The 18,048-nt window shown below is 43.9% G+C and overlaps 2 protein-coding genes across 9 annotated transcripts in view; one reads left to right on the top strand and one right to left on the bottom strand.

Moving 5' to 3' along the window:
* Positions 1 to 18,048, bottom strand: part of stx6 (syntaxin 6) — a 31,817-nt gene that overhangs the window by 10,947 nt on the left and 2,822 nt on the right. For 6 of the 8 annotated variants that reach the window (XM_081708097.1, XM_081708096.1, XM_081708094.1 and 3 more), the window contains 7 exons: positions 7,171 to 7,230; positions 1,493 to 1,661; positions 1,301 to 1,396; positions 1,117 to 1,179; positions 751 to 879; positions 386 to 492; positions 4 to 98 (listed from right to left, as the gene is read on the bottom strand). In XM_081708097.1, coding sequence (XP_081564223.1) covers positions 4 to 98; positions 386 to 492; positions 751 to 879; positions 1,117 to 1,179; positions 1,301 to 1,396; positions 1,493 to 1,661; positions 7,171 to 7,217 — 706 coding nt within the window. In that variant the 5' untranslated portion in view covers positions 7,218 to 7,230. Of the gene's footprint in view, positions 1 to 3; positions 99 to 385; positions 493 to 750; positions 880 to 1,116; positions 1,180 to 1,300; positions 1,397 to 1,492; positions 1,662 to 2,406; positions 3,554 to 7,170; positions 7,231 to 16,787; positions 16,808 to 18,048 lie in introns of those variants that run through there. The other 2 variants (XM_081708101.1, XM_081708099.1) reach the window with 2 other exon arrangements.
* ier5 (immediate early response 5) lies at positions 4,207 to 6,010 on the top strand. Its single transcript, XM_027005446.3, has one exon. The coding sequence runs from the start codon at positions 4,585 to 4,587 to the stop codon at positions 5,425 to 5,427; it is 843 nt and encodes a 280-aa protein (XP_026861247.2). The 5' UTR covers positions 4,207 to 4,584; the 3' UTR covers positions 5,428 to 6,010.

Below are 18,048 nucleotides of genomic sequence, written 5' to 3'. Positions count from 1 at the left end.
CACCACTGGTCATGTGGGAGACTTTAGCCAACTTCTTCATCACATTATCCAGTTTGGACTGGGTATTATCCATCTCATGAGCAAAGTCATCAAGCATTCTGCAGTCAGTGACAGATAGGGTTAGTGTACGTTTTACATGTTTGGTTACATTGCAAGATCTATGAAATGATCAGCAAGGTTTACAATGGAGAAACCAAGAGACACCATCGAGCCATCAGAATTAAGGATTTGGCATTTTAATACTAATGGACTTTGCACTGATGACATATCTGTTTGAATTGCCAGTTGTTGCTACAGCAGCAGTGTAGGAAAGAAGAAAAAGAACTGATCTACACACCACAGGTCCAAAACAAGCAAAACAAAACATGCTTTGTGAATTGCTTACACTGCCTGTTCATCGAGCTCCTGTCCAATCCTTTGAGACATGTTCTTCAACACACCAATGGTCCCAGACACCAGCTCCAACTGCTCATCCTGCTGATCTGCTATGACCTACCACACAATATACATAACCACACAAACATCACTTAATAACCAACCCAGCAGCACTATGGCGCAAACAGTCAGGAGTGAATTACTGTGGAGCAAGATGGTAATTAAATGCTGCATTGTTGTTTGTTTACATGCTACGGTCTAGCTCATGTTCCTTGAATATGTATTTTCACCAAAGAAAAAGATCCAGCATACAGAAAGTAGACAACCAAGGTAGGAGTGCACTGTGCCATCATGTCTAGAAGGTGTACTTTCTACCTGCTGCTGGGTCTGCTGCTCTTCAATAAACTGGGAGTTGGCTGTCTGCAACTCTTGATCCAAACGGGTGTACTTATCTCCTCCCGGCTGCCAGATTGGGCCACGGGACCCTCCATCCGCTAACAGAGCCTGACACAGACACCAGATAGCATACTTCACCAAATAACATACTATTCAAATGCAATAACAGTAATGTAAAATTTTATTAAAATAAGGATATTAAAAATTGGTACAATACAGCTTCATCGAGGAAATTATGCTCAACACAATCAGTATGAATATACATCAAAACTATTTAGATATAATGTATCATATTAATTTTTAATTAACATTAACTTCAGCTCATTTAAATACGTAATCACAAACCTGTCTGTTTTTCTTGTCTGACAAGGCCAAAGCCATTGGACTAGTCATGTGGTCTTTCATTTCCTGAAAAATGTAGACACCCCTTACCTGGGTTGCACATCCTAATTCCCACAAACGGTATACGTTTTACTAGTATGGAAGAGTAATCAAAGAAAGCGGACAATCGATATTACGGTTAACTCACCTTCACCGCCTGCCTTGTGCTGGTGATGAAGGCTTTACGTTTGGTCAACTCCACAGCATCAAGATTAAACTTCCTTGGATTCGCTTCAACAATACTTGAAATTACTGTTAAAGTGTTAACACTGTAACCAGCATTTTAAATAATGACTTTTCTATTATTAGAAGTAACATTCAAAAGCACTGCGAGGATATTAATGGTCTCGTCCAAGTCTTCCAGGTCCCACTCAATAGACCTCAAGCTGTTCCTCAACTCATTGGTGGTCCAGTCAATCTCCTCCTTGGTGGCGCCGCCAGGGTCCTGTTGTAGCTCACTCCATCTCTGGTGCAGACCTTGCGCTGTGTTGACAGCCTTCTGGACCTCTCTAAGCACCGTAAAGTATTAAGGTTTTAAAAACGGGAAAAGACAATAGTAAATTGCTTACGTGAGTGTTTTTGTTTTTTCCGCCAAACGTGGCTAAATACACTGTGCCTCTGAACTGACGTTCTGGTCCGAAACTACTGATAGAAGAGATGTCCTTTTGCACAACATTTCCTCCACTTATGCATAAATAACAATAAATGATGTAGCCAAACCGCTGTGAAAGTAACAAGAGTACACATATGCAATGCGCTAACATATAGCCAGCTATCGACTAATCAAATACGGCCCAAACTTCATTTCAAGGAAATTAGCTAGCTACACGACAAGAGCCTACATTACAGCGCTAGCCATGCCACCTAACATTATTGCTAATTATGATTAAAAGACAACATAGATAAAGCTTTTGGTATTCCAAAAAGTTTAAGTATATTATAGAAGGCGGAGGAAAGCGCCTGATACCAGTAGATAGTTAACTAGCTAGCGAACTAAGGTAACAAGAAGCAGTCAGTGAGCTAGCTGGCTAGGGTAGCTAGATGCAGTGTCAAGGCCAACTACCAATTAGAAAATATGCATTTACGGCCCGACATTGAACAATGACCGACATTACGACCGGATTTACAAGATTAGCCAATACATTAGATAATAATATAGACAGCCTATTGTTCAGGCCATGGAAAAGTTGCGGTTTGACGCAAATTTAGCTAAGATAGCTAGCTAGCTAGCCAACTACTTATAAAATTACTTACCCTTTGACTACGAAAAATGGATCTTCCATCGACATTATTCTGATAACATAAAATGACTTTCATGCGAAAAAGACATACTACAAAATCCGGTTGCTATGACCGCGTTCCCCTTCAATATCAAGAAAGAACGAAGGATTGTGTATCTTGTTTACATGTGGGACGAGACTTCCATCGCCTTAGACGCCATTACTGGACATTCAATCCGGGTCGGAGGTCATTTGAGAAACGCCACGATAATCCCAAGCAAGAACCCTCATATTACCCCAATGAAATCATTCAGTAAAACAACATTTTCACAAAGACATTGACATTTGACTTGAATGTCAAAGAATAACTCCATTCATAATCAAAAAAGGTCAAGAAATTCACTGTCACGAACTCAATCCTATGTATTGACAAGAATACATAACATTCTTTAAATATTCATAACTCACTACGACAACAGAGTAACGTAGAGTCCTATATACGTCAAAGTAATTAAACCAGAAAAATGTAAAAACCATCACATTTTTTGCTTAGGCGTACATTAGCGGCTTGCCCAATTTGCTTAAAATAAATGAAATAGCGTGGCAGTTTAAATTGAAATATACATAAACTAAGATAAATGATGTTAAAAAAAAACAACAACACTGTAATCTAAAATATACATAACGTTTGCCAATTGTGATGCATCGCACATCATGGCAGGAGACTGCGCCGAGTCGTGGTTGAAGAACATCCCGCCTCACGGCGTTACTATGAATGATACCTACCGTTTATGATGCAGTATTGACAATATTAGGAAGCATGCACAAAAGGTATAAATGCCTGCGGAAACCTCGCAAACACAGTGCACAGTGTTCAAAGTGCAGGGGATTGGCCGTGAATTACAACGTTCAGTGTAAGTACTGATGATGATGGCGATGATGATGGCGATGATGATGGTCACAGAGGCGGAATTTCTGGCTCTATTTCTGACCAGCACGTAAATGCACTACGCTTTTAAAAGCCTAACACGTCATGCCCTGCTCCCCGCTGGATTTGTTTATGGCCCATATCTAATTCATGCGTGGCTCTTTCTCGGGGGGAAAAAAAACGATTACAAAATCAAATAATTTGACAACTGTTTTTCTATAGACGTATTCAAACGCTAGTCTTCGCTGGGCAGTGGCACACTTGGCTAACAGTTTCTTGAAACAAAACACCGCCTCCCCTCCCCCTCCTAACGGCTCCATTCACATGTGCCCAGACACCGCAAAGGCTCTGCACAATAGCGTCATGTGACAGGACCGTAGGCGCCGCAAACATTACATCAGTGCAGGAAGTTAGTTCAAAAATAAGGGGGAAACGAGCATTTTATTTCCTCCTGCCTTAAATCAATATGCGTTTAACCTAGAATAACAAACTTCTTTCACCAGCGTACGAATACATTAATATTTTACTGTCGTTTTGGTAAAAGTCTTATTATCTCAACGCGTTTGTTTTAGTCGCTATCCGGGAGTAAATAGTCTGAGAATAACCACCGCATTAACAGGTACATGATGGATAAAAAAAAAAAAATGTTATTAGTTTTTAGTAATCTTTTCAGTTGTAGAATTCCTTTCAGTTCACCCCTAAAAACATTTTGGTCTCTTTAAATATTTCTCCCACGTTAGTATTTAAATATGAGTAATGTCCATAGTGTTTGTCAATTGGTCCTTATAGATTTGGCGGGGCGTTATTCCAACCCGTAGAGGCATGTGATTGGCTAGCGTAGTTATTACGTATGCGTATAAATGCAAGCTAAAAATAGAAACTCTCTCATTCCTCTCTAGGCTGCTATCGGCAGAGTGGTGTTACGGAAGTTAATGCAACTAATAACACCCAAGAACCTCCCCAAAAATTAATATTAAGTTTTATGAATGATCGGGATGCGGCCTTCGCTTTTATTTAATGTCAGTGATTTCTGAAATAAACAGCTGTATCCCTACAACCCCCCTAGCAGAGGAACCAGAAGGCTTTTTAATTTTACATTTTTCTTTTTTCTGTGGTACATGTGATTTCTACCGGTGGGAAATTTTCCATAACTTTTTGGAGGCCAACAATTAAGTGAGAGTCTTCGTTTGGACGAGGACGAACTTGGTAAACCGAGGCGCTCTGAGCTAAACTTTGAGACTAATCGAATTGCATTTTTGGGGGTCTTTGTGGATCGATTCAACTATGGAATACAAGGTGGAAGCCCATCGGATAATGAGCATTTCCTTAGGGAAAATTTACAATTCCCGAGTTCAACGAGGAGGCATCAAGCTGCACAAGAACCTGCTCGTCTCTCTCGTACTCCGAAGTGCACGACAGGTTTATCTGAGTGACTACTACGCTGGGGTCTGCCTGAACGCGCAACACATCGAAGCTAAGGAGTGGGAGTTGATGGACGCCGACCGAGAGAAGCTGATCCCCGCGTCTGAGGCGGCGCAGCCATCGTCGGCCGACTGCGGGGTTTCCGAGGCGGCGCAGCCCGGGCAGACCCGCACAACCGGAGGCGCGCAACTATGTCTTAAGAGACATGTGGGAGCGGAGGATGGCCGCGCTTCAAGGTTACAAGAAAAAGACGGCGATTCATTGGACCCTAGTGATGTTGCTGTAACATCACCAGTATCGCCTGCGATTAGTGAAACTCAGTGCGGCTCCTCGGACTGTGAAACGGATGCAGATGCTGCTGTAACAGAAGGGGATTCACGCCAGCCACCAAAAGATCACGCTTGTTCACACAGGAAGCGGAGCGCTGAGGAGACTGGGGTCAGTGAAACTCCCGTGAAACGGACAAAAGTAACGCCGAACGCCATCGTTGCTAATAACGAAATCGAGGAAGGCGAGGAAATGGATACAAGCAATGTGTCCAATCTCATTACGATTTTTGGTTCTGGTTTTTCGGGCCTGCTAAGCAAAGACAGCGCGAAATCGGAGTCGGAAACGGACGACAGCGACTCGGGGTCAGGGCAAATATGCTGTGAGCAGATGCTGAAGAACCTAAACCCGTGGACCACGGCCATCGTTGCTTTTTAATGTCCGCGCCGTGTGTGGTTTATTTTTGTTTGTTTTTTTAAACTGTAAAAAGTTATAACGTTCACACACGGCGGTTCATGCCGCAGGTCTTGTACGGGTTCCCCTGTGACACGTGGGGAGGCGTGGGCGGACTGTGCAGCATGGACTTCCCCACGCGTGGCGCTCCCACGTCCAGACTCAGCATGGGCTGTTCGGCTTCTGAACACGAAAGAATGTGAATGTGCTGGTACTACTACATAAATTACCATGTCCAAGAAGTGAACTTAAATGGAACAGCTATACAGTGCATTGAGGTTGACTTGAATTTAACCAGCAATCTGAATCATTAGTAATTGTTGGTGTGAAGTTATGCTAATGACATCTGTACAAAGTTAAATGTTGTTACATTGATGTAGGATATACTGACTACAACAACCAAGAATCTCCAGGGCTAAGGCCACTGGATTTCCCATGTCTTTGTTTTATAAAGACTTGTATATTTTGTAACCTTGTTCTTGTACATATTGTTTCCAATGTTATGTATTTTAGTATTTACTATGACATTTACGTGATCATCACGTATTAAAACTTTGGAATGATTTGATTTTTTTGATCTTTTTCAAGTCCCCTGGTTTTCAGTAACACATCAGATAAATGCACCACTTTTGCATCTACATTAAAGTCCAATATTGCTGAGGAAACTAGTCCTACTTGAGTATTGCTTAAGTTTCAATACTTGTGTAACTTGTTTGCTTTATGACTGTCAGATGATGACTCACCAGGCAAAGGCAAGTGTATTTTCCACCCTATCTCTCTTTTGAACAAGTTTTGGATTTAAAACTGAAAGTCCAGTCATTAAATCTAAATTGTCAAAAAAAAAACAGGACAACAGCAGTGCTAAAAAATAAGAATGCTTTGTTCTCTGATGCTCTTATGCTGAAATGCTCTCTGTGAGTGGACAGCTTTTTTTTAACTGCTTATTGTAAACTGAGCCACCTTTTTAAGCATGTGTGGTATGCAGGGTTTAGTTTCAGTCCACACAGAGTCCCATCTTAACTTGACTGTTTAACATGAGCTAAAACTTTCAGAAGGTAAAGGATTTTCATATCAAGTTCTCCAAGTGTCAAGATTCTTTTTTTTATAGAAGGGTTCCCCCCCCCCCTTAGCTGTGTTCCTGTAATAGTAACAGTTACTGATGAAATGGAAGCTTCTGCTTCAAAAATATACACAGGACCATATTGTTCTGGATTGTTTGAGGTGACCTCGGGAAAGGCAGCTATTTGCTCATCTATTCCAGAACAAAATTGCAAGCTCAACAACCATTTCCCTATGATAACTTTGCCTAAACTTGGCACATACGTGAGCTGAATCTGTCAGGCCGGGCCTCATGTCTTGTACGACCACATTCTTTCACATGAATGTGGGTGGCTATTGATAGAGCGGCTCCCTGGAGAAAAATGCCGGAATGATGTGCAAGCTGCTGTGGTCCTTGTCCCATGGAATGTGGGTCAGTCCCCCCCCCCTGTTGGCTAACCACCACCCACCACTGCAGTTTCAGAGGTGACGTCATGCGTCAGCGACTGTAATATTTGCATGGGAACTTGTAAGCTACTCTGACATGTCAGGGCTGTAATTCATGACTAATCGTGATGTGGCCACAGTGGGTTGCCTTTCTCTCAATGCTGTGCTCTGGAATGAGCGAGGGGCAGGTACGTGTGAGTACACGCCTGCGTTAGGCTAAACATATACAGCCGTTGGTCTTACCTGGTTCTTCGCCAGACTTTCTCTCTGGCTCCTGCACCCCTTCTCATGCATTCTTCATTCCTGGAAGGAAGAGAGAAAAAAGTGTGATTGCGAAAGCGTTTCCTGCCGCTCTCTACGGCAGGAGCACATGTGGGTCTGGAATGTTGGGTCAGAGAGGAGGAATGTTCATCTGATTTAAACCACACTTACAACTATTCTTGCAATGCCTTCAAAGGCTTAAAAACAAACTAAATTGTGTTGTACAAAATTCCCTTGAACCTAAATGGTACTCTATAATAAAATATTTACTAGCAGATTAAGACAAGAACTGTAGAATGCACTGGTCTATTTTTGGCACTATGAATGATTTATTACAAGCTAAGAGCTCCGGTGTGTCTTTTTTATGTGGTCACTGCTGCCCTCCTTCCGCAGGAGGAGCTGGGAGCAGTCCAAAGAAAACATTCGCGTGGAAACATGTCGAGACAAGATTTGCTCTAAAGGAGCCTTTGTTCGGAGAAAAAGCAAAGTAAAGAAACATCTCTGCTCCTCTCCACTTATTCAACAAGATGGATATCTTCATGCCAGAATCTCAGTTGCAGTGACCTATTGAGCAGTTAATCATTTATCTCATCAATCAGTTAACCCTGTGTAGTTGAATGAAACGGTTATGCAAGAGGCACAGAATCATCGTGATTCGTCTGGCCATCTCCCTCGTATTTATTGCAGTACACAAAGCACTGTGCCGAGTTGGAGGAGGAACGGCCAGTGCAGCCCACAACCGAGTGCTTTGTTTCAATAAGCAGCCTGAAGTCTAAAGGCATGTGACAGAAGAAGGGGGAGGAGTGTGTGAATAAATCTACTCTGGCCACACAAACCAGCAGGAGGGAAAAAGTCCGTACATTTACACTGTGCTTAATGGAGTCATTGTCTGCTCAAATCAGCTCCGCCGCTGCAGACGTTACCAAACTGGATGAAAGCCTTTAAAATGCGAGCAAGCAAACCATCTGCTATCCACCAAGGATCAAGCGCGCTTTCTCCCAGTGGATCTCTCATGCCTGGAAAATGCCACATATTAATCTGACAGCCCATGTGCTGTGTGCTCTTTAAATCTTTACATATTTGGGATATGGATGGAGCCGTTATCTTAGATTAATCATCTCTGAGATGATGACGCATGACCTGCTGAATTTCCTGCATGCGAGATAATAAATATTCAGGCTTTAAAAAAGAATACCTGAGATATAAAAAGCAAATGTTTTCAAGAGGTGCAACTTCTTTTATAAATTGGCAGATAGGTACTGCAGACATACACCCTTGTAGCGCCCCAGACCACACCGCACACAACCCGAGAAACAAAAAGACAACAGTGCAGTGATTTTTTAAAGAATGAGAGCAAGACTGAGAGAGAGAAAGGAAGCCCCTGCTTTGGCCCACCATTCATTCCATCCGACCCTCGCTGGAGCCCAGACAAACTACAGTCTTTGTTTGTCTTGGGAACTGGCAGAGGACAGGAGGAAGAGACGTGTGGGGGAGGGCCGCAGGGTTGAGGAGACGTGGGGGAGGGCGGAGTAGAAAAGGAGATGGGTGTCAGGGCGGAGGGGTATCCTGGGAAAAATGCCAGCATGGGATCAGTAGCAGGCTTCCTGAAATAGGGGGGGGGGGTATTCTAGACAGGAGCAAACCACTCGTAGAACAGATATGAATACAGACAAGAATCAAACCTTGTGTTTAACTGGTGCATGAAGGTTTCCCACCTGGGGCAAATAAAGAGGGTGAAATGCCCTCACTCAAATTCTCAACTTCAAACTGAAACTAGCATCAGGATGGTTTCTTACCTGACCAGTGGGAGTGTGTCTAGGGTGGGGAGGGATGAGTGTGTGTGCGTGTGTACTATTGCAAGCCTAGACATGTGAAAATAGGGCACATTGCCAAAGGACGAGACAGATGGTCCTTGATAGACAAATGTCTGCTGCACTTGGCTCATGTTCTGAGTTTACAGTGCACTGTTTGGAGTGCAGAAGGTCGCTTGCCAGGATGGTAAGAGGAACAGCATTATGTTCAAGAGAAGGAAGTGCTCAGCCAGTTTAATTTCTCCGTTTCAGTCATACACATACATACATGTGACATGGACCACCACTTCTGTCCAGGTGATCAGAGCCTTCCACTAAGAGCCCATGCACTTACAGTACTTTTAGAGGGTTTGGTCCCTGCTCAGCAAATTCACAATGTTGTGCGAATGCAAATACAACAAAAGATTTTGCCTAATTAGTCCAAACTTTCCCACTCTGCTAAGTATCAGCCTGAGCAACAGAAAACCCCAGAAACTCTATTTATGAACAGTGAAACAGAAACAGAGGAAGTCCCTTATGCACACAGGGACTTTGGTTGGGTTGTGCTACTTTTTCAATAGGTTTAAAGTTAAGTTCAGAAGCAGAGAACTATGCAAGGGGAAAGTCTCAGAGGCAGCAAGTTGCATCACATGCTGTGTCAGTGTGTGTGTTCGTGATGGGTCACTGTAAATGTAAAAGAAAATCCACTCAGAGTGACACATTTGACCTTTGGAGTGTGAAGCACTCTCTGTGTTTATCAAAGTGACTGAATTAGACAGTTCCAAGCACCCAGCTAAAAACTGAAAGCCTCTGTATAATAAGATACATTTTTAAAACATAATTTAAAATCTGCATTCTCTTTAAAATATAACTTTTGTTTATACACTTTAAGTGACTGAATTTGTTTCACATGGGTGGAATTGCTGATCTGACACAGGAGAGCAGAGTGTTTTTGTGCACTCGTGTTACTAGGAGACAAAACAAGTATCGTACAGCACAGTGCAAATGGCTTGGTTACGCAAGGCAGCTGCCATAACAATCAGCCCGACAGTGCCTGGAACTCCACTACCAGTGATCCAACTGGAATCCCAGCATTCCCAATCAGGTTACCACAAAAACACAGGACAGTTGTGTTTGCTTACGAATCACATCATGAAATTATGCTCTTTCTTGCTTTCATGAAGCCAAATCATGTGAAAATGGAATGCTTCAGTTTATTCAGTTTATTAGGTGTAATGATTATTCCAGTAAATCGTTTACACTTGGCAAAGTTGTATATATGTACACACAGGCGAAGCACAAAGGATACGTTGTGTCACTCACACAGCAGCAACGCATTAGGGCAAGTTTGTACTGGCCCATATGCTGTGAGGAATGACAGGGATGAAAGACGTTTTTATTTCTGTGTGATTGGGGAATTTAAACAATCTTGCATTAAGGAAACTCTCTTGCCTCCAGAAAGTGGCTGACACAAAAGCAACAAGATCAATGCCTCGTCATTCCAAGGGGTCGGACATTATGGATGTGGAGGGTTTTTATGGGACAGCAGTAGAATTCAGCATTTAAAAATAGGTCAAAATTCAAACACTGTGAGCATAGACGTTGCTTTCTCTCCTGAGGGAAGTCAAGGCTGAGGATGTCTTCACTCTCCTGTAGCAGACAAGCACAACCTTATCTCATCCACTCCTGTTTATATTGATTGTCAGACAGTAACGCCAAACCAAACCGCCCAGTTAACGGCCCAGGCCAAACTGTCAGTGGGCAGCAGACTGAGATAATGTTATTTCAAGTGTATGTGGTGCATTTGTGTGTGCTCAGTTGTGCCTCTGAACGTCCTGTACAAAGGTGTATGCTATTATGTTCATTCTAACTCCTGCCTTGCCTTTGACCCCCTCTGAAGTTGTTCTCCGCAGACTCACCAGGGTCACCAGTGATGGGCAGACAGCACACTGTCGCCATGCACTTGCCAGCGCCGGCACCGTGCCTGGCCAGCAGATGCTTAAAGAGGCTGGCAGATTTCAGGAGGCAGGATGGTGACTTGGCAAGGTGAGGGCAGGGTGACGAGTTAGGAGATCCCTGGACCACACAGCGGTGGCCCGTGACGCTGTAGACCAGCGGGGGTCTGCAGAGCAGCTCCACACTGATCTCCCGAGGGCTGTGGAGACACGCCAGGGCTCAGATGTCTGGAAGGTAGCCATCTGTGATGGTGCAGCGGCAGCGGTAGGAGGTGGAGTGGCACTTCCAGAGGGGTGTACGGGCGGTACACACTGTAGGAGGGAGGGAACTTGGGTGTGTGAGCGGGTCAGATCCAGGAAAGGAGACAAAAGGAGCCGGGGGGGGTCTTTGGGGTGGCGGACAGCGGACGGCTCGGTGGAAGGTGACAGATGCTCTCGCAGCGTGACTGTTGGGTGGGTGGGCGCTGGCTGTGTGGGGGCAGGGAACACGTGTGTGCGGCTGTGGGACGTTGGCAGCGGGGCTCATGATGGTGCCTTCCTCACTCGTTTGTTTGCCTTAGAGGCTTGCGCATGTGCAGACCCGACGGGGTGATTGGAGTGTGTTGACTGTGTGAATGAGAAAGGAAGCGGAGGCCAGTGTTGTACGGTTACTGTACATCTTACGCAGCCTGTAGGCACTGCTTCTTGAGTTTTAGGTCTCAGTGTCAGTTTGGAGATGCGTGTGTATGTAGAAATGTGTGCTTGTCTTTGCCCTGACAAAATGGCAACATGTACTACACAGACTGACTGGTCAACAAGCACACAAGTAGCCACAAACTCCTGAAAATGTCAAAAAGCACTACATGTACACACCCCCTAAAATCAGGGCACGTGGCTAATATACTATTGTGGCAGCCGTCGGATATGGCAGACTAAGATGCCCAGACCATTCACACCAGGAAGCTTTTCCTCCTAGACTGAGCCTGTAGCAGCAAGAGAGATAACGAGACAAAGCATCTGAAACAATGATTCTCACAGGCCCATGATAAGGAGGCAGAGAGTGAACAGAGATGTGTGTGAGTGTGTGGGTGTGCGTGTGACACTCACTCACTCACTCTCTCTTGTGCTCGACACTCTCAACTCACCCTCTCTCTGGTGAGCTCGACACTCTCACTCACTTACTCACTCTCTGGTGTGCTCGACACTCTCACTCACCCTTTCTCTGGTGTGCTTGACACACTCACTCACTCACTCACTCTCTGGTGTGCTCAACACTCTCACTCTCTCTTTGGCTGTGTAGGGTTTCTTCCACCACTGCTGTGTGTAATCCCTCACTTCCTCAAGACTCTATTCATCATTCATACACCCACACACACACTTATGCACACAGACAACACAGTTCCTTTGCTTGTATCCCTCCCCCACCAACACACACACACACACACACACACACACACACACACACACACACACACACCTCCCTTTCTCTTCACCCCTTTTTCTGTTTAGTCACACTCTCGTATCCTCTTCATCACCCTGTCATGTTTTTCATTCCTTCTTTATTCTTGCTCTCTTTCTTTCTATCTAGGCACACTCTCTCACTTCTCTGTTCAATCAGCCTCTGCTGTCATCTTCACCACGCCATTACACTTCCTGTTTTCACTCTCCCTCTCTCTCATTCTCACACTCTCTCTGTCTCTGGATCTTTTTATATCTCAGTTGGTGTGTAGGTCACATATGAGCACCTGGGACAGTGTGTCCTATATTAGCTACTATTGAAATTATATAACCAGACCAGAAGAAGCCTAGTGTGTATGCATGTGTATATGTTTGTGTATGTGTGTGTGCATGTGTATATGTTTGTGTATGTGTGTGTAGGTGTGTCGTAGGTGCTATAATTCTAAATGTCCAACAGCTGAGTATGTTTATCTTGCTCTGTTCAGAGCTCTGTGTGTGTGTGTGTGTGTGTGTGTGTGTGTGTGTGTGTGTGTGTGTGTGTGTGTGTGTGTGTGTGTGTGTGTGTGTGTGTGTGTGTGTGTGAGAGAGAGAGAGAGAGAGAGAGAGAGAGAGAGAGAGAGAGAGAGAGAGTGAGAGAGAGAGAGAGGGAGTGACAGCTGCTATTCATGTACATAGTAGAGAAGCAATAAAGGATCAAACAGTACAAGGAACAGCAAGGCTATTTCATTCATATGTATGAAATAAATATCTGTAGTCCATAGGAATTCTTCTCTGGTCCCACCAAATAACTTCAACACAATCAAAATCATATCTTCTATTTTTACTATTATTTGCTACAATGCATAATCTTCACCCAGTTGGCCACTGGGTAGCTGATGTAATAGGCTGATATCAAGCAGTCTGTTTTCCTGTCTTCCACAATAACGAGTAAAGTGGTAAAGTGTCACTTTGATGACACGACACCACAATGCTTAGCCAAAACCCCTCAGGTTTGGTGGCACTGACACGCGGGGAGTCAGATGCCATGTGAGTCTCCACTCAGTTCCACTCGTTCAGCGAGGAACGCTCGTCTCCGGCTCACTCTGTCACCTTCTACAGGGGAAGGCAGAAGGCAGGTTTCACTTTGAAAACCACAGCGAAAGCCACCGTCTTCCACTTCCTTCACTCCCTGTGAGTGCAAAAAAACTCAGCCACGAGTGGCAGAGAAATACCAGCGGCAAATAACAACTGCTTGAGTTCATTTAGTCTGATTCCTGTCATTATTATAACTGTAGACACAACTTTAGTTTAGCACCATCTCTGCCTTTAGCACTTCAAAGTGATGTTCATCTTCCATCATGATGAAAAAGGGTTAAAGACATGTTGGCCCATTTCATATTTGTCTCTAACTGCTGTGTTTACATTACATCAAAACCTTTAATGACCCCAAAACCTGTGTGGCCTCTACAAAGATTTGTCAACAAATATAAATGTTTACATACAACTACACTGAGGTACACAAAATGACTTCAAAATCACTGTGTGACTGTGAAAGACAAGAGAAGAAGACAAGAAACATTCTTACAACCTTTCTGAAAATAGGAATATAAAACAGAAACTACTTATCGCAAAGGAGCACTGAGTTTATCAATTTTTGTGAAATAAACGAAGGTACATAAAATTTAAAAAAATATTATATTGCTATATATTGCTAGTAGGACAAATAAAATAAAATGAAAGTTGAATAATTTGGTGCCCATATGACCCATATAAGGGAGCCATGGTATGTCCTGTGCCCTTTCGAAATGTGTGTGTGAGACATTAACCACCACCGTTCTCCTGGGACAAGGGAAAGCAGCAGGAAAAACGACAAACATGACAGACGAGATGGGTTGCGTGAACTTTGTTTGTATTCATTTGTGAGGAAAGTGGCATTAACAACCCAAACAGTGTAATTACACCAGGAGCTGCAGGCAGAGTGCGCGTGTCTGGGGCCTAGGGGTAGGGCTGCTATGTGTTTTTATTTCAGTTACCTCTGAACACCCAGAGCAAACCCCCAGGGTTCTGGTATATTAGTCTCTCTCTCTCTCTCTCTCCCTCCCTCCCTCCCTCCCTCTGAAATTTATCTGATTAATTTCACCCAGGAGGCAACAGAAGAGTCACATGAGAAAATCAGTCTAAAGATGCCTTTTCTGCCTGTCAAGATCCTGCAGAGAAATCAAACAACAGAATATAGGAAACCTGAAGCAGTTAGACTTCTGACTGCTGTGGGATACATGTTAATCCACTGTGATGGGCAGCAGATGTATGTCAGATCTCCATCGAGGAACAGCCCAGCTGCATTACTGTTAGGCTTTAATACCCTGAAGCTTTAGAACTCTAAGGCCTGAAACTGATCAAGGAGTCAAAAGCTGAGTAAAGTGACAAAAGGCTTAAGACAAAGTGAACCATTTTAGCAGACCAGGATCCACCCTGGGAACTATGATGGAGGTCAGGGAATTGGGTGTGTGTGTGTGTGTGTGTGTGTGTGTGGTAAACACATTCCTGCTAGAGGAACTGTGGCAACCCCCCATGCCCCCTCAGGGCTGCTAGTGCTGTCTTTTTTGTCTCGTCACACACCACCTCCGCCACAACACAATACACAAACAGCATGGCCACCCTCCCCAACCCCTGCTGTCCTTTTCATACCCTCGACAGCTTTCCCCAACCCCCACAAACACCCCTGGGGCAAAGAGGCCAACCTCCTGCAAGCAAGCTGCCCCATTGTTCAAAGCCGGTCGGTGATGGAGGGGCAAAGTATAAAACACATATGGTTCATAATCTGTTTTCACCTATCAGCAGACAGACACTCTCACTGACGACGATGACGGCTTCGGTGCTAGAAATGACCTGCTGAGAATGACCTGCGCAGATCCCCTAGTTCACCCCACATCTTAACATGGACAACATAAATGCATTTTTATCAGTGGCCTTAGAAGATCTCTATGACTGTCTTTTCATTTTTTCCAGTAGTTCAAAAGGTGTAGAGATACTACGAATACCTCTATTATGACCTCATGTGTTATTAGCACGATAATGATAGCATTTAGTGCTTAGTCTGTTAGCATGTATGTCAGGTAAAAACACTTCACACCATTAGAATCAAATAGGGAGAAAGAGTGCGTGTGCGTGTGTGTGTGTGTTTGTGTGGTGTGTGTACAGAAAGATTTCCTTCAGTAGGGTAGCTACAAGATTGTCAAAACAAGGTCTCCTCAGATCCATCTTCTCTCAGACGGTGGTGTCTGACAGACAATGCCCCTCCCCCAACCTGCCCCCATCAGACATACTCGCCAGGAGCTATGGGGTCAGAGTTCAAAACAAGAGGTGACGTACATACATACACACGCACACGCACACGCACACACAGACACACACAGACACACTCAGGCACACAGGCAAAGACACTCACACACAAGCTTCAAACACACCATTTCATTATGCCTCCAGCCACAACATAATCTGGAACTATCTGGCTGTTAGGATGCTAATATGAGAGATCAGCCATGAATATAAAGCAAGGTGACAGACACTGGCCACCCCCACACATGAAGTCATTTCAGCCAGGCCTTTACAAAATAATAAAAGTGTGTGTGTGTGCGTGTGTGTGTATGTGTGTGTGTAATATATATATATATATATATATATATATATATTAATTCCTGATAAGACACGTAGGAGGCATGCGCAAACCACTGTGACCTGGCTGATGATTCAGGCAGCAGCATGGATAGGTGAGAGGTTTGCACACACTAGTGTGGTAACACTGAGCTACAGCACCCCCTCCACACCAAATATAGCATGGGCCATGTATTTATAGAGATGAAGAGGAGCTGGCTTAACTGTCTGCTGTGATGAGGATGACTCACACTTCTAACCTGGAGAGATGAGAAACTAAGAGAAATGAGAGAGACCAAAAAGTTGGGGGTGGGGGGGGGGGGGGGGGGGGAGACATCTGCAGCCTGCTACACACACCTACTCAATCTGCTTTTCTTTTCATCCCTTGGCCTCTCTCTCATTCTCACTGAGGCCAGCTCATGCACACCTGAAGAGCCTCCTTATAATGGAGCCTGAGCTTGTGTACACCACATGCAGGTTTCTTTCTTTTTTATTATTGTTATTATTTTTGCACTCACCATATCACATCAGCCAGAGAATAATTACTTCTCCTAGCCAAGCGGATAATTGCTTCTCCCAAATAAAGGTTTGACTAGCTCACTAAGTTGCCATCCGTCACAGGTACCCTCTAAAAAATGAAACAATGTACACTCTTACGCACAAGTTCACAGACAAAGCTTTAATCCCCACCTGGAGCTGATTACAACAGCCTACTACTAAAGTGCTATGCACTACCGACCAAGCAGGTTCTTAAAATAACAGAATGTAAGAACTTTACACTGACCCCATTCGCTGCTGTTTATGTAGGACACACGGTGTTATTTCAGCACTCTTCTCACTTTTGCACCATGCCTGTTGTAGGCTTCTCTGGCTACTCTGCTGCTCACTGCACCAGTGTGCTAGGTCCACAAGCTAAGACAGTCTCAGCGCTGTGATACCTACTGAAGGGAACACAGGAACATGGCTTCTTACTAGACTCGAAGTCAGGCCAGACATACTAGAAGCCCAATAAGTAGCCTGTCACAGTTGGAGATGAAGTGTAGTAATATGTTTCTGGTGTGGTCTGGCTTGACCTTGCTCTGTGTAATGAGGTAGGTGATATACGAATGTGACTGCCAATGACTGAATACTGAGGTTGGAGAGCGAGTGAGAGAATGAGTGTTAGTGTTGGTGTGAGTGAATGAACAAGTGTCACAGTGGAGGGACTGGCTGGTCTACTTTAAGTGGAAAGAATTTCTTCCACGTGAAAACAACTTTCCAGAAATCTTCCATAGCATCCCCCTCCCCCCAAGGACAGACAACTAGCATGACCTTCTAGGGACTGGGAAAGACGAGGGGACCAAAGTCATACTTATGAATCACTTCAGAAGATCAGGGATGGTCCTAAGTTCGTTTTGCTATTGTTATGGAGATCAATAGATAGAGAGATCTGATCCAAGAAAGGCACTCTTACTCTGCAATCCTTTATGTAAATTCAGACGGAGGAGAGTTGGATTATATTGCCATCTAGTGCACACTTCCAAGCACTACTAAAACTGGCCCGATACAGTTGTGCTAAGTAACAGTATGCGTGCACAATCAATAACCAGAGGAAATAAGAAATTAATGCCATTTTAAATAAATCTGAAGTCACATAATCTCACAACAGGTATTGCTCAAACCAAAATGACAGTAAACTCAGTAATATGGGTGTACCCAGAGATGAACAAAATATAATAATCCTGATATGGGTTATTTAAATTATTATAATAACCATGTGATTACTTACTTCACTAAGGCTAATTGGCCCCAGTCCTACAATATGCTTGTAAAGGTTCTAATTTCAGTAGGTGCATAATCTGGGTATACAAGCCTATTTTAGATTGCATATTTTATTTATATATTATATTACTTTTTGTACATGCCGTGCACGTGCAAAGCCTACAGAAGTAATGAGCTGTATCCTTTTTAATTTCATACTTATGGAAAATATTACTATTGAACTGGACTTGCGCCAATACAGCCTGCGCTAGTTCAAGTCTTTACTGCCCTCTAGTGGTGATTGC

The sequence above is a fragment of the Electrophorus electricus genome, chromosome 26 (genome assembly GCF_041902795.1).
Source record: "Electrophorus electricus isolate QZ-2024a chromosome 26, ASM4190279v1, whole genome shotgun sequence".
Lineage (NCBI taxonomy): Eukaryota > Metazoa > Chordata > Actinopteri > Gymnotiformes > Gymnotidae > Electrophorus > Electrophorus electricus.
Note: the sequence above shows the minus strand (reverse complement) of the source record. Positions and strands in the feature narration are given on the sequence as shown.